This window comes from Pygocentrus nattereri, chromosome 8, assembly GCF_015220715.1.
Source record: "Pygocentrus nattereri isolate fPygNat1 chromosome 8, fPygNat1.pri, whole genome shotgun sequence".
Taxonomy (NCBI): domain Eukaryota; kingdom Metazoa; phylum Chordata; class Actinopteri; order Characiformes; family Serrasalmidae; genus Pygocentrus; species Pygocentrus nattereri.
The window spans coordinates 44,712,294-44,733,599 of NC_051218.1; the positions used below are offsets into that span (position 1 = coordinate 44,712,294).

The 21,306-nt window shown below is 42.9% G+C and overlaps 1 protein-coding gene across 5 annotated transcripts in view; it reads right to left on the reverse strand.

Moving 5' to 3' along the window:
* nlgn3a (neuroligin 3a) overlaps window positions 1-21,306 on the reverse strand; it is a 224,196-nt gene that overhangs the window by 153,202 nt on the left and 49,688 nt on the right. For 2 of the 5 annotated variants that reach the window (XM_017712532.2, XM_017712533.2), the window contains 2 exons: window positions 19,979-20,660; window positions 18,735-18,794 (listed from right to left, as the gene is read on the reverse strand). In XM_017712532.2, the coding sequence (XP_017568021.1) occupies window positions 18,735-18,794; window positions 19,979-20,444 (526 nt within the window). In that variant the 5' untranslated portion in view covers window positions 20,445-20,660. Of the gene's footprint in view, window positions 1-18,697; window positions 18,795-19,978; window positions 20,661-21,306 lie in introns of those variants that run through there. The other 3 variants (XM_017712536.2, XM_017712535.2, XM_037540545.1) reach the window with 2 other exon arrangements.

Genomic DNA, 21,306 nt, shown 5'->3' on the forward strand with positions numbered 1-21,306 from the left:
TCTTTATGGACCTGCTTTGTGCACTGGTGTGCAGTCATGTTGGAACAGGAAGGGGCCGTCCCCAAACTGTTCCCACAAAGTTGGGAGCATGAAATTGTCCAAAATCTCTTGGTGCTGAAGCTTTAAGAGTTCCTTTCACTGGAACTAAGGGGCCGAGCCCACCTCCTGAAAAACAACCCCACACCATGATCCCCTCTCCACCAAACTTTACACTCGGCACAATGCAGTCAGACAAGTACCGTCTCCTGGCAACCACCAAACCTAGACTCGTCCATCAGATTCCCAGATGGAGAAGTGTGATTGGTCACTCCAGAGAACACGTCTCCACTGCTCTAGAGTCCAGTGGCGGCGCTTTACTCCACTGCATTCCACGCTTTGCATTGCGCTTGGTGATGTAAGGCTTGGATACAGCTGCTCGGCCATGGAAACCCATTCCATGAAGCTCTCTACGCTGTTCTTGAGCTGATCTGAAGGCCACATGAAGTTTGGAGGTCTGTAGTGATTGACTCTGCAGAAAGTCGGTGACCTCTGCGCACTATGCCCCTCAGCATCCGCTGACCGCTCTGTCATTTTACGTGGCCGACCACTTCGTGGCTGAGTTGCTGTCGTTCCCAATCACTTCCACTTTGTTATAATCCCACTGACAGTGGACTGTGGAATATTTAGTAGTGAGGAAATTTCACGACTGGACTTGCTGCACAGGTGGCGTCCGATCACGGCACCACGCTGGAACTCACTGAGCTCCTGAGAGCGACCCATTCTTTCACTAATGTCTGTAGAAGCAGTCTGCAGGCCGAGGGGCTCGGCTTTATACACCTGTGGCCATGGAAGTGACTGGAACACCTGAATTCAATGATTTGGATGGGTGAGTGAAAACTTTTGGCAATACAGTGTATTTGAACAAATATGTACATTTTGTTCCAAATATTTGGTTAAAAAAAAACTATCATTTATTTGGATGGTTGAAATGCTGCCTGAAGTTAACACACCCCAAAAAGACCCCTGCATGTATTATTCTTGGTTTTAAGTTTATTTTATGCAAGAACAGTGAATCAAGCTTTTTCAAACATTGCATGCAAACGAGGGTTAAAGTCCAATTTCACAGAAAACCGAATTCCCTCACAAGGGAACGTACTGTTCACTACTGTTCACTACAGTTCACTCCTGTTCACTGTCTATATGGTCCATTTATGGAAACTAAGCTGCCAAGGGTTCTTTAGTAAAGACAGTGGTTTTATCTAGAGCCATGAAATCTACACCCCTAAAATGAAGGTGCTTCCAGGGTTCTTTAGTCTAGAAAATGAACACTCAAAAATCCCTTTGCATTATGAAAGGGGTTCTTCGTGTCATGAAATGGTTCTTCCGGTTAAAGACAATGTCCCTGACTGTGCTAGATGGTTCTATATAGAACCTTTTGAAAAATTGGGTTCTTCTATTGTTACAAGCTTGAAACCATAACAGTAGTAGAACTCTTTTCGGTGCTGTATAGAACCATTTTCAAAAAGGTTCTGTACAGAAGCTACAGTCTAAATAACCCTTTCAATTGGCAAAGAACAAATTCATCATGCAAAGGGTTCTTTGAGTGTTCATGGCTCGATACAGAACCATTGTCTTTACTAAAAAAACCCTTGGAACACCATCTCTTTATAGAGTGCATATAGAACCATCTACAGCACATTTTCTTCAACCCAAAGAACCATTTCATGATGAAATGAACCATTTAATCATGTAAAGGGTTCTTTGAGTGTTCATGGTTCTACACAGAACCACTTTCTTTATTGAAGAACCCTTGAAGCACCATCTTTTTATAGAGTGTACTTAGAACCATCTCATGCTTAAATGGTCCCTTGCCTGGGGAAATGGTTCCTCAGATTGATGGAGAACCTTTTTTAAAATGATAGCAATAAATAAGAACCCTATTTGGTGCTATATAGAACCATTTTCAAAAAGCTTCTATGTAGAACCATATCTAGCACAATCTGAAGGCCCATTTCAACTGTGCCACAATGCAAAGGAAGCAGAAAATGGGTCTATTTAGAACTCGTGGTTCCACTGCTTTTACTAAAGAACCCTTAAAAAACAAATCATTTTAACTGTGGACAAATGAGCATCTTCAGGCCCAATTTATATTGGTGTCTCTAATAACTGTGTAGTTTCATGTTAACAGCATATGTAACAACAATGTAACTACTAATGATTTAGTCACTGTTACAGATGAATTACAGAAGTACAGCTTGTGTAATTACACATGTGTATGTGGTAGTGGTTGTAACAGCCTGTACTTTCCCATGTAGTTACACAAGTGTAATAACACAAACGTAATTACATGTGTAATTAGACTGGAACAGCAGTTTTTCCAGCAGTAAAAGGAAGTTTGTAATAATTTACATTAGGACGCTACTTTGGCCCAGTCCTATTTCACCCCTCGCCCACTTAGCCTTAGCCCTCTGTTGTGCTTGTTCACGTCTAGGGGTGGGGTGTCCCAATTTTGATTGAGATGGAGGGGTGGGGTGAAGTGTTGGGGGTCCAAGAGACCAAAGATTAAAAATACAGTAACCTTCATATTATCTTAGTTTAACGTGGTTTTAGTTTATTTTGGTCGTTTTTCATAACATTTCATAACAAGCATAAAAAAATCACTAACAGCATGCTAAAGTCTCAGTAGCTACCTAGCTAACTGTCCCGTTCCACCTTAAATAGTCCAGGAGTTCTGACGCCTGAAGCTCCAGAATATAACTGCTGCAGCATTTAAGGTGGAACGGGAAAGTTTGAGCAAGAATCTGGAGAATCTCTGACTTCAGCTTCACATCACTGAAGAATTAGGGGGGGTGATAATAAATAACTGCCCCCCTCTTTGAAGGCGTATGATCCCTAAATGTAACTAAAGCCCAGCAGTGAGGAGCTGAACTTTCCCCTCCTCTGCTGTCCCTGCAGACGGTCAGGGTCACCTACAGAGCAGTAGCTGATAATGAAGTGATGCTTTTATTTTTTTATTTGAGGGTCTCATTTTGTAGGGCAAGATTTCAACCACTACCCCTTGTAACTCAGTTCCAAGGGGTTAGGGGTAAAAAGAAGAAATGGGATTGGGCCTGTATCTGTATCTGCCAGTTTTCCTAGGATATAAGCCACTCTGTAATGTAACAGTACAGCCGACGTCCCCTTATCTTAAAACACAACTTTTATTATATAAATTAAATATGTGCATTCCCTGCAAATCAGTGTTGATATTACCGCTCCCTCATCACACTGTACCTCCATAACAACTACACAGCCGCTGTCCACTTGCTTTAAAGAGTAACTAACACTACACTATGGGAAGGTTACTGTGTAGCTGTTATAAAGGATCAGTGTAATTACAGAATGGTATTAATTAATGTAATTTGATTGTTACCTTCTAACAACACAGGTATGCCACAGTAATTGTGTAAAATATAATGTAGAACATGCTTCCTTTAACAGCTGAAGGGACGTCTGATCAAAGCGATACACTTGTGCAGTTACATAAGGCAAAACTGATGTTACCCCACGTGTAATTAGACAGGCTGTCCTTCTGTAATCCATCTGTCATACTAACTAAATCATCATTAGTTACACTGTTGTTGCATGTTATTCATGTGCAACTACGCAGTTATTAGAGCTACAATACAAAGTGGGTCTTCTTTTGTCTTGTAGAACATAAAAGACAGGATCGCCTATGAGGATATTTATAAAAGACCAATTTAAAAATGAAGGCGGCTAAAGCCTATTTTGAGAGAAGGGCTGAAAAAGGCACCCCGGGACACAGAGCACAGCAATCCCAGGAAGAAGGGCGGCCTCCTCCCAGCCCTGCTCAGCGGCTCAGGAATAAAACGGATGGCTGTTGTTATGCAGGCCAGAGCTGAACAGACTGGCATTATGTGATGCGCTATGAGACCCGCATTGTGCTATTAATCACTGGGGCAGCAAGTTTGATCCCCTGCAAAAAAAAGAGGAACTGCAGCTCCTCGCACTGCGACCAGAGCTGGGCAATAACCGATTTTCCCTTATTTATTTATTATTACAAGCATTTGATTTACTGCTATTTCCTAAAGTTCAATTTTGTCAATATTTGCTGCTTTAGTAAACATTTTTCCCTAAAAGGAAAACAAACGGCACATGGCAGGCGTCTATTACTGAGCCATTTACAAACACAGCCCCCACATAATTATGTATTCAAGGCTTATTTTTCCATATTAGTATGATTATTTGTTTGCTGTGCAACGCTGAAAGAGTTTTTAAAGAGTCATTTCAAAAGTTCTAATTCAATCATTAAGGAGTAAACAAAGCCATTCCGAGTGATTCTGATGTGAAACGCTCCGTTCTGGAGTGTTCCCAGTGGTGATGATAGGAACCAGGCGTTTGAAAAAGCTGCCGATGTCTGAGACATTGTTTTACGATAGTTCTGAAATAGGATTTTGGACTGAACCGTATTTTTAAACCCATTTATGATGGTAAGGAGCACGCATTGTGTTGTGAGGCTCAAGGGAAACCTTTTTTGAGAAATCAAGCTGGTACGTTTGTCTACATTTCACATTGAAATGCCTCTGAATTACTCCGCTCTCTCTGGGGGATCTCTACGGGAATCCACTGATTTCTCAAAATGATATAATTAGATGGTTAAGATGTGAACGAAGTCATCCAGAGTGGTGTGTAAAACGCTCCGTTCCAGAGTCAGAACTGTTCACGGTGGTGGTAACAGGAACCAGGCGTCTCTAAAAGCTCCCGCACAGAAACTTAACACGTGGAATGGTTTCAAATTCACGGCCTGAGTCACTGTTTTATGGTAGTTCTCAGGTAAGATTTTAGACTAAGCCATGTTTTTTTACTCCATTCATGATGGAGACGTCAGTGTAAGACAAAGTAGCCCTCAAAGAAAACTTTTCAGGTTTACCACTAATTTACCTAATTGAGCTCACGTCGCTTCACTGGTCGTTTTGGACAATAAATAAAATGCTGTATTTGTGTTGTAAACATCGTGAACTCTGGTCGTTATCAATTCCACTGTGAAGAAATATTTACATTTATGGCATTTGGCTGACGCTCTTATCCAGAGCGACTTACTATTTGATCATTTTACACAGGGAGGCCAAGGTGGTGTTAGGAGTCTTGCCCAAGGACTCTTATTGGTATAGTGTAGGGTGTTTACCCAGGTGGGGATTGAACTCCAGTCTACAGTGTAGAAGGCAGAGGTGTTACCCACTACACCAACCAACCACAGCCAAGCTTCTCTACAGTCCCGAAGTCCAGATAGACTTTGAGCTGTTGCTATAATTTTCTGGATTGTTATCTTGAGATAACGAGTTAGTTGTCTCATTAACTCATTACTTCAATATAATGCCTTTGTTATCTTGAGAGCACAAGATAGTTAACTCGTTATCTCAAAATAACAACTTTGTTACCTTGAGCTCACAAGATAATTAACTCATTACCACAAGGCAATAAATGTGCTATCTTGACATCACAAGATAGTTAACTCATTATCTCACAATAAAAGATTTGTTATCTTGAGCTCACAAGATAATTAACTCATTACCTCATAACTGAACAAATTTGTTATCTTGACATCACAAGACAGTTAACTCATCATATCAAAACAACAGCTTTGTTATCTTGAGCTCACAAAGTAATTAACTTGTTACCTCAAGATAATGACTTTGTTATATTGAGATCACATGACAATTAACTTGTTACCTCAAGATAACAACTTTGTTGTCTTAAAATCACCAGATAGTTAACTGGTTATCTCAAGATAACAATCCAGAAAATTACAACTGCCTCATGCCCTCGTCAGAAATCTGTACTTCTCTGCATTTTGCTTCAAATGAGCCTTAATTAATCTACTTTTTCATGTACGTCTTAATTACCGTCCCAGTTATCGTTATCAAGGTGTTTTGCTAAATTATTAAAATCAGTAACACATTGTGTTACTAGAGCCCAATTAATAGGCCCTAAAAATCATCTTGTCACTGTCTAAAAAGAGCAATTTTATTCCAGGCAAATTTGCAGAATTTCTTTTGGCCCAATCATCATGAATTTTTCACACATTGTAAAGAGCTACTGTGCGATGGAGATGGTCTGTTTAGACTGCACTACGCAAATAAACACCTGATAATTCCTTGATGACGTATTTTGTTGTCTGGAAGAAAAAGAATAATAAAAACACTCAGCACTGGCCTGCAGCTGAAATCCATCTTTCTCAATTGTCTTAGACCCATCGCTGGGCATTTCTATGGGGACGGGGACTGAGGACAAAAGCTATTTGGAAGATATCGGGTCCTTAGTGGAGAGACATACTGGGCCAGTGAGCAGCGGGGGGAACTGAATGGGAACTTCCTGGCGAAGCTGTGTCTTGCATTTCAAGTCAGAATGAATGAGGCGCCAGTGGCGGAGTCAATGCTCTCCGCCAGGCCTGGGCCTGTGACACGTTTAACAGAGCTGTTCCATATCAAACGGAGGGGACATCCGGATAGACGCCCCCCCCGCACTTTGCCTCCCTGCTCTGCCACCACTGCTTCTCTCGCCCGCAGTTCCATGACATGCACATGCAGGCATTCACACGGTTCCTCACTCGCTCACTCTTTCCCTGCCGAACTGAGCTCTCCAAACCGATTTCATGACGTGTTATTGCTCGGCCTGGCAGGGATTGGGGTACTTTGGAGTTTTTATCACGCTGGCTATCTTGAGTGATCTGCAGCGAGGTGATGACTTTTCTGTCTCGACTGCAATCCGCGGTTTTATGCCTGTGACTTTCAGAGCATTTCCCAGAGAAAGAGCTTTTTCCACACTCGGAACGCTATGTAAATGAGATCTCTGTTCTGATCCCACCAAATTCCCCTCTCTCAAACAATTAAACTGCAGAAATGTTCCGAAGCAGAAATAGTATTGAGGTTTCCGAGCTAATAAGGCCTTTTTCGTGTCAGCATCCACTCGAAACATGAGAAGAATATCTCCCTGAAGAGGCTGCTCTAATATGAATGTTTACGTAGCAAATTTGCTCCAAATGAACGAAGTGGAAAAAAAATAGATGCTGTTAAAGCGAAGTGTGCTAATTTCATCTTGTATTTTAAGAAGGCTATTAAAGAGGAGCGCCACTGATTTTTCAGGATGAAATAGTTAAGATGCAAACATGTAAAATCATTTAGTGTTTTCTGGTTCTGAAATGCTCTGTTCTAAAACAACTTACAGAGCCAGAAATGTTTACAGCGGCATTGTTTACAGAGTTTAATGCCTCTAAAAGCTCCCATCAAATGGTAAGTATACACTCCTGGAGTCCTGAGACGTTGTTTTATGATAGTTCTGAGATATGATTTTTGCCTAAAAGCCATTTTTGGTGCAAGAGTACATGCAGTGCATTGTGAGACAAAACAGTCCCCAAACAAAACCTATTTTTAAAGATTTTACGATCAACATTACAAATATAAACTCAGGGAATCTCTGGGCACCTCACGATTCGATTGCCATTAAAGCAAAGTATCTTTAGTGATCCATAATGAATGTATTTCCAATATCTTTTATTAATAAATCAAATGGAAGTGATGTGGTGAGTGAACTGGAAGACGCTCATTCACTGCTCTTGTTTGGAGCACGAGAGACACTGTCTAATAGAGTGGACAGTGAGTGGACGCAGTGTTTAAAAACTCCAGCCATGCTGCTGTGTCTGATCCACTTGCACCCTAAAACACTCCTGATCTTAGCTATGGGAGGTGTTTCTATGTGTTTTAATGCAGTTCATGCACATATAGACAAAATGCCTCATACAGAAATAGTAAACAACACTCCTAGGCTGGCAAAAGAGCTCTGACCAAGAGAAATTCTCACAAAGAGCTGACCAAGTCGCTTTGTTTTTCCAGATACGCGGCTGTTTTAAGCTAAACAACAGCTTGTCAGAAAGTACAAGCAGCACATTTTAAGGATTCGACATAATCATCCCTTTTCCAACTTGTGAGCCCAAAAGGCTTCCCTCAAGCGTGGCAGCGCAACGGTGCGCCGCGTCCAATGTTACGCCAAGGGAGCGATTAGATGAACTTCAGGGCAGTTTACTCACTGCAAGACCTATCATTACGGGTGTGATTGCGCTCAAGCAAAGTGCCGCCTGTGTTTTTCTCTACGCTGCCTCCCCCGACCCCCCCCCCCTCACCCCCCCCCTCACCCCCCCCCCACCCCTTTTTCCCTCTTTTCTGTCATATTTCATTGCTGCATTCTCTTTCTGAGTCCCCAGGGCCAATTAAATTGAAAAAGACCAAGGTAGATTCAAAAGAATGATCAACGGGCTCAGATAGCTGATGAGTTATTGTTGCTTGGCAACAGTTAGCGCTGGTGTTATATCATGCTAATTTGTCAGAATTTACATGAGATTACAGGTTACTGCACTGAAACTAATAGAGCCTTTCTTTCTCTCCGCGGATCAAAAAGATAAAGCTACAAGGTGAAGACAATGACGCCACTTTGGATGCTCACGGCCCTGCTGGAAATCTGTCTCGCCTTCCTTTGTGAATCTGGATCACTTTCATTGGCGTGAATCATATCAATTCACTCAGATTAGTATTGTCGATTTACTCTAATGAATAAATTACTAGTTATTTGTATTGCTTGCAGTTCCTTGTATTATCCCTGGACCTTTGATCACACTTTTCATTTGCCTTAACTGCAGTCAAGAAAATGCCCTTCCCTCTGCTTGGTCCTCTCATTTGGCCTGGAAACGTCTCAAAGCCTGCGCATTGCTTCATAAAGCTAATGGCCACAAATTCAGAACTGCTAAGTCACAGATAATAAGGTGGAGCCCGAAAGTCTCTGGCCACATTTAAATTCTGGGCCTTTTTTCATAAACCTGGAAATGAACAACACTGTTTTAGAATCTCGATAAAGGCAAAACAAAGAAAAGTTAAAGCAAGTAAAATGAAGATTCTGTACGATTCTTGGGTCACTGTCCAAATTTAACCCCTGTGTGCTGTTCGGGTCTGTGGAACCACTTTTAATGTTTACCTAAAGATGAAATAATGTCATTTATTATTATTTCGACCTCAGATTCTTGGCCTTTGATCATTTCCTGTGAAGAACATATGAAATAACCCATTTTCAGTGTCTTCACTCTGTTCACCCCCCACACATTTATATTACAATATATGTTGAGCTGAACCCGTGGGGAGTAAAAGTGAGGAGGTGCAGTGTCCTTCACTGTGTGTATGTGTTTGTATATATATATATATATATATATATATATATATATATATATATATATATATATATATATATATATATATATATATAAATGTGTGTGTGTGTGTGTGTTTATGTGTGAGAAGGTGGACAACATGGACAGGCTGCTGACTGGCTACAGCTGCTAAAGGAGAACTCAATGCTGGGCCCTTGTGATATTTTAAACATCTGGTATTTTTACATAAATTTTAATGACTGTATTGATTTAAAACCAATATTGCGGTGGCGCCACCGGAGCACTGAGTAACAAACACATCAACACCACACACGGGTTAAGTAAATATGCAATACTGACCACATTAAAGCCTTCGCGCAGAACATTTTGAGTCGCTGCTTCCACTCAGCGAGAGTTCTGACGAATCTCAAGTGTTCATGCTGACAATAAATTAGAAAACAATGCAAAACACAAGCATTTTCACTGGTGGTCCGAGACCTTTGGACCAGATGTTATGTGGACCAAAGTTTTTTTTAATTTTGTATTTTATCTATATATCCATTCATTTTACATTAGGATAGCAGTTCTAACAGATCTGGTATAATGGCCCATATAGTCACTGTGACAAAATCATTGTGACCCCGTTTTTGTTGTTGTTACCCTCTAGTTTGTGGTAAAATGTATGAAGAATGTGTGTGTTGTGCTGGTCTGAGTGGATCAGACATGGCAGTGCTGCTGGAGTTTTTAAATATCCAGCCAACAGTGTCCTGTGGGCAGCGTCCTGTGACCACTGATGAAGGACTAGAGGACGACCAACACAAACTGTGCAGCAGCAGATGAGCTGTCGTCTCTGACTTTACATCTACAAGGTGGACCGACGAGGTAGGAGTGTCTAACAGAGTGGACAGTGAGTGGACACAGTGTTTTAAAACTCCAGCAGCACTGCTGTGTCTGATCCACTCGCACCAGCACAACACACACTAACACACAACCACCACCTCAGTGTTACTGCAGTGCTGAGAATGACCCACCACCCAAACAGTACCTGCTCTGTGAGGGTCCATGGGGTCCTGAAATGGTCCAAAATTACTTGAAAAAAAAAAATCTTGCTACATTAACTTCTATTAAATGTTACCATTCTGGAGACATGGAGAAAAGTTCAATGAAATTAAAGGTTCCTAAATGGTTCTCGTCTGCATTATTCAAAGAACCGTCTACTGAAAGGTTCTTGGTGGAACGAGAGTGGCTCTTTGGTTTTGAGAGTGTAGCCAGGATTTTCAAGGGACAGTTTTCATTCGTAGTGTAATCTAGTCCAGGACTTAATTTAGATCCATAAAACCGGCTCCATCTCATTACGCAACATATAAAGCTGCACGTTCTTAATCAGCAGGAGAGAAAATTCAAGCAGCTCCTCCGACATCAAGCATGTTCTCCCCTAGGGAGGCCTTTTCCCTACAGATCCTACATTTATAGTTGTGGTCATTAAGCTGACACTGCTGACCAGCCACAGATTTATTCAGAGGGAACAGAACTGAGATACTTTTCATCAACATATCTACACCGATCATCTATAACATGATGACCACCTCCTTGTTTCTCTGCTCATTGTCCATCTTATCAGCTCCACTTACTGTATAGCTGCACTCTGTAGTTCTACAGTTACAGACTGTAGTCCATCTGTTTCTCTGATACTCTGTTACCCTGTTCTTCAGTGGTCAGGACCCCCATGGACCCTCACAGAGCAGGTACTGTTTGGGTGGTGGGTCATTCTCAGCACTGCAGTAACACTGACGTGGTGGTGGTGTGTTAGTGTACGTTGTGCTGGTCTGAGTGGATCAGACACAGCAGTGCTGCTGGAGTGTTTAAACACCTCAGTGTCACTGCTGGACTGAGAATAGAACCAACCGAAAACATCCAGCCAGTCCTGTGGGCAGCGTCCTCTGACCGCTGATGAAGGACTAGAGGATGACCAGCACAAACTGTGCAGCAGCAGATGAGCTGTCGTCTCTGACTTCACATCTACAAGGTGGACTGACAAGGTAGGAGTGTCTAATAGAGTGGACAGTGAGTGGACACAGTGTTTTAAAACTCCAGCAGCACTGCTGTGTCTGATCCACTCGCACCAGCACAACACACACTAACACACCACCACCACCTCAGTGTTACTGCAGTGCTGAGAATGACCACCCAAACAGTACCTGCTCTGTGAGGGTCCATGGGGGTCCTGACCACTGAAGAACAGGGTAACAGAGTATCAGAGAAACAGATGGACTACAGTCTGTAACTGTAGAACTACAGAGTGCAGCTATACAGTAAGTGGAGCTGATAAAGTGGACAGTGAGTAGAAACAAGGAGGTGTCATAATGTTATGCCTGATTAGTGCATATAGGTGTAGAACTCAGTCGGGAAACAAAGTGTCTCATTTAATTTGACAGTTCTCTGCATTTATTCCATCTGCGAAAGCCTTTCAGAACATTTGCATGGTTTTATTTAATTAAGACAATGTAATTAATTTTCACCGCCGTCTCATCACTAGACTGAGATTGCATGTTTGTTAATGTCAGGCAATAGAAGTGTGTGTGTGTGTTACCGGCGAATGTAATCACGCTCTTTCACTCAGATGATTGGCTCTATCCAACGGTTTTTTTTGCATTTCAAAGAAACCTACTTACAAACGGTTTAAAGCTTATGGCGCGGCACCCCAGGGCAGCCATGTAAAATTATATTACTCAAATACATCAAAAGTAAGCCCTGATTTATAATACGGATAATTGCGCCAAATAGATATAAATGAACAAACTTCTCATTCTTCAACAGAGAGTCATTCACAGGCGTCGGAGCCTCCAGGCTTGTCTGAGCTCAAATTGGTTTAGGCGAACAAACACTGTTTAAATATTAACGCTATAAGGAAATTCTGCATAGGACATATCACTCCCTTCCGATTATTTCCCCATCAAATTTGTGATTGAGAGGGCTGCAGTGATCCACTTAATGTGTGAATTTATCAGCTGTGTTGCTACACACACTGTCACTGGTAGACAAATCCCTTTAATAAGCTGAATTCAGAATGCTGCGAGCCTATGTTACAGTTATTATCTATACTGGCATTTGGCTGGGTGTTAAGAGGTTGCCCACAGCGTGACTCTGTGCCGAGCGAGACGAGGATTGGCATTTCTTGCTGTAAATACTGGTGCAGGTTCATTTGAAATCTTCTACAGGGGAGGACACATTGACAAAGGACCATCTCTGGCACAGCTATAGCGGCGAATGCTCAATCAAATGGTGCAGCTAGGAAATATTCACTCGTTCGGGAGACGCTGTGAGGAGGTGCAGCACAGACGTCTCCATTAGATGCTGATTAGATGCTTTATTAGACGCTGTTAAACGCTAGATTGAATATCAGAGGGGGAAAAATGAAGGAATCCAGTCAAATCCTCGTACCAATCGACGTTAAATAGCACAAACTGATATTGTGCAGGGCTGCGACGATTAGTACATAAAATCGACAATGTTGATTATAAAAATGTAAGAATTTCAGCGTCGATGCGTCATTATTTGTAACTGCATCGCAGTAGACTTCGAGAATAAAGTCGTAATGTTTTTTTGAGAAAAAAGTCGTAGAATTACGACATTAATACCAGGAGAGGTCACTACTGTGGCTAAAGGCTCCTGGTGTTAAATGAGGGGCGTTGAGTTGGTGGAGCTGCCCTTTCGTATCGATTCCCCCATAAAGAAACACTCAGCCCCCCCGTCTCTCCTGCTCATCAGCACCAGCCTGGTATCAGTGTAAGAACCAGCTGAAACAGCTGAATCTCAAGCAGGGTGGTCCCCCCCCATTCAAAGAGGGCATGAAGTTCCACAGGCAGTGAGGATTAAGTCCCGCTACAGTAAGCCCCCCTACAATTAGCCCCCCTACAGTTAGCCCCCCCTTCAGTTAGACCCTCTACAGTTAGCCCCCCTACAGTTAGCCCCCCCTTCAGTTAGCACCTCTACAGTTAGAACCCCTACAGTTAGCCCCCCCTTCAGTTAGCCCCTCTACAGTTAGACCCCCTATATAAGCCCCCCCTTCAGTTAGCCCCTCTACAGTTAGACCCCCTACAGTTAGTCCCTCTACAGTTAGCCCCCCCTTCAGTTAGCCCCTCTACAGTTAGACCCCCTACAGTACGCCCCCCTTCAGTTAGACCCCCTACAGTTAGACCCCCTATATAAGCCCCCCTTCAGTTAGCCCCTCTACAGTTAGCCCCCCTACAGTTAGCCCCTCTACAGTTAGACCCCCTACAGTTAGTCCCTCTACAGTTAGATCCACTACAGTTAGCCCCTCTGCTGTACGCCCCCCTTCAGTTAGACCCCCTACAGTTAGACCCCCTACATAAGCCCCCCCTTCAGTTAGCCCCTCTACAGTTAGACCCACTACAGTTAGCCCCCCTTCAGTTAGACCCTCTACAGTTAGATCCCCTACATAAGCCCCCCCTTCAGTTAGACCCTCTACAGTTAGACCCTCTACAGTTAGACCCCCTACAGTTAGACCCTCTACAGTTAGACCCCCTACAGTTAGACCCTCTACAGTTAGACCCTCTACATTCTTGAATTCATTATTCTTGAAGTACTGTTTTAATTTTTATTAATAATGGCCCTAAAACGCCGTCACAGCAGAGACGACACGAAGAAGTCGAGGCAAAAACGACCGAAACTTTCAAAAGTCTGGGAGCGCTTCAGTGAAAATAAACCAGTGAATCAAATCGAACGCAGACGCTGTAAAGCAGAGTCGATGAATTAGCATCTGATACGTGAGCCGTGATGTCGAACGCTACTCCGAAAAGGGAAGTTAGTTTGTTCTTCCTCGAGCTACTTTAGTATCCATCGGAAAACAAGGCCTAACGGATTGTGCTTGCTGAGAGAGAACACCAATTTAGTTATCTTAGCTAACATGTTGAGTCAGAAGTTAATCAGTGTTCACACCAACGTTCACTGTAAATAGTAAACCTTCTCCACTTAATGGTGGCTAGTTAGTCTCTGTGCTGGAGCACATCAGTGCTATCCTGAGATACGTTTTGGCACATCATCTTCATTTGAAAGCCTTCTTGCACTTTTATTTGTATTATTAAAAACATTTATTTCACTTTTATTGTGATTACATATATCGCTCTATATATAGATCTCCATTTTTGTCATTTTTCACATTTTGACATAATTTAAAAACTCTTGTGTCTCTTTACATTGTCTTTACATTTCATAATGAATGGACCAAAAGACATGGCCAACAATGACTTGGAAAAATGTCTGGATCTACAGACTTACATTAAAAGTAAAGACGTCTTTTTCCTTCTTCTGTAAAGTTACAGTTTTGGAGATACGAGGTTATAACGTTTCATGTGTCATCGTTTTAATTTGCTATGGGAACTCACGTTGAGGCAGAGACCAGATAACAGAGTGACATTCACAGGTTTGCAGGAACAGTAGACCACGCCCACAGGAAACAGAGACGTAGGGCATGACAGAAATAATCACCGACTAATCGATTAATCGGGAAAATAATCGACAGATTAGTCGGCTATAAAAATAATCGTTCGTTGCAGCCGTAATATTGCGTGATGTACCGTTGTTAGTGGAATATTTCCTCCTGTGGGCAGTAGAGTGTTGGAGTCGTGTGAGCCCAACACCCTATTTTTCGGACTTTACTGAAATCCTTCAAATTACAAACAGTTTAGTGTTTTATAAAGAAAATATCGGTTTAATATCAGTATCGATATCAGAAAAGAAAAAGCGGCATGGTGCCATATCCAGTCTTACATTATTTCACATTATTTCTGAAAAGGTTCCCTGCTCACTTCAGGTGTTGATTCAGCATCTTCTGCAAGTTCTGAAGGTACGAAGTGGGTCACTAAAGGAAAAGGAAGGCACACCTGCTGACCTTGTAGCTCGATGGATTCCTAATTTATTTACAATCAAACTGTAAATAGAGCCGAACTAAACCAGATACGTATTTTAGGTTTTTGCCTTTAAGGTAAGCAAGAGTGAAAGGGAAGGTCTACAAGACAGCAGTGCGTCCTGCTATGATGTACGGTTTGGAGACTGTGGCTCTGTCTAAAAGACAGGAGGCTGAGCTGGAGGTGGCGGAGATGAAGTTGCTGAGATTTTCGTTGGGAGTGACAAGGATGGACAAGATTAGAAATGAGCAGATCAGAGGGACAGTGAAGGTGGAGCAGTTTGGAGATAAAGCCAGAGAGGCCAGGTTGAGATGGTTTGGACATGTGTTGAGGAGGAATAGTGGAGATATTGGGCAAAGAATGTTGGAGATGGAGCTGCCGGGTAGAAGGAGAAGAGGTAGACCTCAGAGAAGGTTTATGGATGTAGTGAAGGTGGACATGGAGATGGTTGGTGTGAAAGTAGAGGAGGCAGTGGATAGGGCAAGATGGAGGCAGATGATCCACTGTGGCGACCCCTAAAGGGAGCAGCTGAAAGAAGAAGAAGAAGAAAGAAGACGAAGAAGAAAGACGCCTTTAAGGTAAGTAAGAACAGGGACGGGCATTAGCATTTTCACAGACCGCAGCTTTGTATGTTCTCTTAATGTGCATATTGGGTCTTTAATTAAAATTCTGTAAGGCCCAGTTAAAGAAAACGTCCTCAAGAAACGTCCAAACATCATAACGTCTAACCTGCATCGTGACTCAGTTCCATAGACTCTTTACTGAAGTAGCCGAGTAGGAATATCAGCATCTTATACAGTCGACAACTGAACATCAGATCACATAAAGTCCAGTTCGGTCAGATTTCAACAACATTTACTGAACATCAGATCAAATAAAGTCCAGTTCGGTCAGATTTCAACAACATTTACTGTCAGTTTTCTCTTTTTAGATCATGTCATGTGGAATAACTTCCCTCTGACTCACTTTCTTCTCTGACTGCTGTTTCTCTCCTCATCCCTCCCCTGTGTGGCGTCACTCACTCAAGTCTCAGAGCTCATCGTAATGCACAGATCTGATTGGCTGAGTAGCGTCACGTGTGATATTTACAACCCTTGTGATTGGTCTGTCAGTCTCTTGGGGCTCTAAAGCTACTGTAAAGGCTAGAAAAGTTACACCAATTAACCGTCAAAATTAAATAATTCTTCATGGTTTATCGGTTACAGGTCCATGTCTGCATAGGACAGCGTCTGGGTCCAGACTCCTACTGTGGTCTGCCTATTGGTGACCTCTGTCATAGAGCATCTGTCTAGCTTTTGTGTATCTTTGTAGGGTCGTTTCAGAGTCCAGACCTCAACCTCTTTGAGTGTGTTTGAGATCATGAGAAGGATCATGAGAAGGACAATGCAACCGACTTCTAAGACTGAACTTTGGAGGTGGGGAAAAGATTTCTTTGAAAAACTGAAAGCAAGTTTTATATTTTGATTTGGTATTTTAATAAAGGCAAAGGCTGTAAGCAGTAAATACTGAAAGAAAACATATTTAGTCACTGAGGCTTCTGTGTTAATTTAATAGTCACTTGTGACTGTTGACTGTTAACTGCAAGTTAAATGAATCTTTAAATCAAGAGTGTTCGGTTCGGAATGGGTTTTCTGGCACATTCCTGGGATATTATTGGACTGTAAAGTAAAAAAAAGAAAAGAAAAAAAAAACAGAGGAAAATTAGGAGAACATGCAACAGTTTGTCTGAGCCACTCACCCACCCACTGCTCTTCCGCTTTATCAATCAAGAACAACAAAAAAAAGGACCTGCCGAGAAAGTTCACCGGGGCATTTTTAAGGTTTCTGACACTTTTAGCAACAACGATTCTCAAATGCGGGAATGATTTGCTGCATCCTGAGAGACAGGAGGCCTATTTTCATAAGCACTTCTACATAAGGCCTGTCACAAGCATGAAGGAGAGTGATTGAACCTGTCCGTGCTGCACTGTCTGCAGCCTGCATGGCGAGAAATGCATGGCGCTTGTGTCACAGTGCATAATAATGCGCCTCTTGCTCGAACTGCTCTGCGGTTTGAATAGCGTAGACTATATTTAGTCATTGAGGCTTCTGTGTAATTTTCTGTTAAACATATGTTTTCAGCTTTTTTTTCCCCTGACACTGAAAAACAAGTAACTTGTACATAATGGCTGTTTTGACTGGAAGTTAAATAAATCAATAGCGGTCTTTGACTTTTGCTCAGAACCGAATGTAAATACCTCACTCCAAATGAGTGGCTCGCCCGTACATGCTAATGTTGTTAACAATTATGGAATAATGGAAAACAGTAGCACCAGACAGCATGACCTCATTTGCATATTGTTAATTGGTGGATTCCATTCTAATCCAATGTTAGCAGTGTTTTTTTTTTTTTTTTAACCATTTCTTTATTATACAAACAAAACAAAGACGCCCGCTGCCGCAACATTAGCCTCTGACCGTGACTGAGCACCTTAACAAACCTAATCACCTGATTTTCTAGGCCTGGCTGAGTCAGTATATCAGCGAATGTAACTACTGCACACAACCTACTTACATACACATACACTATGTGTCCAAACACCTGCTTATTTAATGTTTCTCCTGAAATGAAAGGTACTAATTGGAAAGTTGCTGCAGTAACAGCCTCTACTCTTCTAGGCAGGCTGTACACTAGATGTTGGAACATTGCTGTGAGGAGCTAACTGCATTCAGTCACAAGGGCATTAGTGGGGTCATGTTGGATGGTTAGTTCTGGATTGCAAAGCTCACTCCAATTCATCCCAGAGGTACTGGATGGAGCTCCATCACTCCAGAGACTGCAGTTCCAAGGCTCCTCAGTCCAGTGTTGGGGAGCTTTAACCCCTCAGACTGGTGCTCAGCTTTGGGCATAGTGAGTGAAAACCAAAGTGTGGCTGCTCCAGAGCGTCCCATCCCATTCCCAATGCCTTTCTATGGAGATTGTAGAATCACACTTGTGCCAGAAATGGGTGCAGGTTAATTAGAAGGGGTGTCTAGATACTTTTGGACATATAGTGTACATGCTGCATACTCCAGGTTCTTGTTTAGTGTGTTTAGTTATTAAATTCACTGTGAAAATTCAGAAATATATTATTGAATAGTTTCACATGAGGAACCATGAATTACCACAGACTATGATGAGCATTATGATTTGTTAGTGCACTGTTTTCATAAAAAGGCAACAAACAAACAAAAACAGCTTAAGCAGAACAACCGGAGTGTACAATTAATTGATTCAAGCATCACACAATATATCTTAGAAACTCTCAGGAGCATAAAATGAATAAATGACTTATCATCGACCCCTGAGCATGAAAAAATCAAGTAAGATTTGAATTATTTACTGCAAGTCAACAGAAACAGGTGAGCAACACCTGGTAATTACGTTACACAATCACAATATGCTCTCAAGTCTCACCCGTTCTGAAACAGCTCTCTCCTGTTTTACGAGCTTGTTCATACATCACATCATAAACATACAGACATAATTCATCCGCACTGCAATTTCCATGTCGCCCGTTCCAATTAGGGCTCTGACTCCGAGGGCGACGGAGTTACGGCGCTGACTTTAGCGAGGACGTACCAGTCGCTCTCGCTCCCATGCTGGCTTGTTTACATACCTCCTTTTCTACATATTTTCTTGTTGGGTTTTCTGGCACATTCCTTGGATATTCTTTTGACTGTAAAATGAATAAAAAACTCCAAAATAACAGAAGGCTCCAGAAGAAAATTGGGAAGAGAACATGCAACAGTTTATCTGAGAGACCCCCCCCCCCCCACCCCTTTCCCTTTATCAATCAAGAACAACAAGAACAACAAAAAAAGTACCTGTCAAGAAAGTTCACTGGGGTATTATTTTAAGGTTCTCGTGTTTTTAGCAATAAAAAGTCCCAAATGCTGGAACTGATTTGCTGTACCCTGGGACACAGGAAGCCTATTTTCACATGCACTTCTACATAAGGCCCGTTACAACCACGAAGGGGAGGGACCGGACTTCTCCGTGTTGCATCGGCCGCACCATGCATGCACGGCGAATGCATGGCGCCTGTGTAACAATGTGCCTCTCGCTCGAATTGCTCTGCAGCTTGAATGGCGTAGATTTGAGCAAAAGCGCTCGTTGAGGGGTGCCATGTGTTTATAAAGTCCATTTCGGTTCCTGCTGTGGAAGCATTCATAACAGCATAAATATTCACAACCGTTCAAGTTTCAAAGCTTTGCGGACTTTCATCAGCTCGTGGGAACCTGCAGTACGTACGAAACGAAGTCTTTGTTCTGCGGTTTGTCGTCTTCACCTTTTTAACTTAAACTATGGCACCCCGACGCCGTTCTTTGTGAATTTAAATGAAGCTCAGGAATACAGATTTGGGACAGAGGGAGAAGTAAACAGGACTGTAACGGGTCTTACATGGCTAAGAATGATGCCACAGGCCTCTCGTGTTCCAGAATCGTTCACCAACCCTACAAAAGGATCGTTCTCACGCCGAGCAGGCTATTCGCTAAGCTCTTAACCCCCAGAACAGTCAAGACAGTGAGGAGAGGGAGGTGCACCAAGATCATTAAATCCAATCTTCGTGTCAGATTATAATCTGAGCTCTCATGTTAAGAGATCTTTTTTCTTTTCTTTTTCAAGATTGATTGCTTACTTTGGCTTTGACACAAAAGAGGAACCCATAACAGTGGCATGGAAGGGAAGAGCTAATGGAAAGACGTCATGGAATATCAAGTCAAGATGAGTTATTGAGATGGTGGACACAGACACAGCATGCGCCAGACAAGTCATGCTCCAAACACAATACAGAGGGTGACAGAAGAAACAGAAGTGAAAGTAGAAGGTTTGCGTTTCCTGTATACCCGACAGACTCACCATCCTCGGTTGGGACATAGATGTTTAGATACAAACAATCCTCGTTTTGATCCTGTATGTATGTGGCAACTATATCCAGGTTAAATGTGAACCAGATAGGCATCATGATCTCTGGCACGGCGTTGTGGATGTTTTGAGGGCACACGGGCGCAAACTGGGTGGCGTTCTTGATCCCCGACCAAGAGGAGGGTGGCTCAGGGGGCAGGAAACGTTTCTCGCCAGTGGGCGGGGCCGCGTAGGGCACGCCCAGGTACTGGTCCACGGGCCCCAGGATCTCGCTGGGCAGCGGGACCCGCACCCCCCGTAGCTTCCCGTAGTGAGTGTTCACTGTCGGGTAGTAGCTCTGTCCTCTGACTAGCGCCGAACCCCAGCAAAAAAACATCCATATCCACAGAGACGTGCCCTGGCCGCCGCAGAAGGCGCCGTGGCCCGGGAACATCTGGCTCTTCCGTGCCGTAGGCCACATGGTCCGTGAAAAAAAAACGAGATGCCAACACACACTCAGCACGCACTCTCCTTCAGTACAGGTCTCCGTCCTTCAGTTCCTCAACTCTCGCTCCTGTCATCGGCCACGTTGGTGAGGCTATGCAGATTAAAAAACACACTCCTGCACACGCTCTATTCCACTTTTGTCCAGCTGGGTCCTCATTCACTGTCCAGTCCTCTTGTCAGATCGGCTCGCCTGCACAGAGGACAGAAAAAAGAAAAGAGGACAGGAAAATTAATGACAATTCCCAGACAGCTAGCTGCTTTTTTCCCCTTTCTTTACTCACTCACTTTTATTGACTTAGGGAGTGCACTATAAACCAGCACGCATAAATATGACAGTGGGTCTAATGCAGCCATCAATCAGCACAATCAAGAGCAGGCCTACAAGAGAACAAGGGCCCCCATACGAGCATGACTTCCATATCATCCATGCACAGCTGCAGCTAGGGACAGAGTGAGCGGCGTATGCATTAGAAGCAGTGATCTAGCAAAAGATATAGGGGGTCTCTGCTTTCCATCAGCCACGGCAAACAAATAAAAAACTTCCATCAAGCAAATATATTAACCTCACCCTCCCTGCTCCCTGCACCTTATAGAAGAAGACGTGCAAAATAACATTTCCTGCCGAGGCTCTCTGGGCCCTTCTGGAAAGATCACATTTGCAAATGCTACATGGGCGGCGGACGCCCAGCACTGTAAATGCTAATCAGTGGTGGAGCAAAGGGAGTCCCCGGTGGAGTGGAACCCTTCTCCATGCAGCGCTGATCAATTTTCAGTTCTTAGAGCTTAAGACCACTCAGTCCTGGGCGGCCTCTCGGAGGGTATGGAATGACAATGGA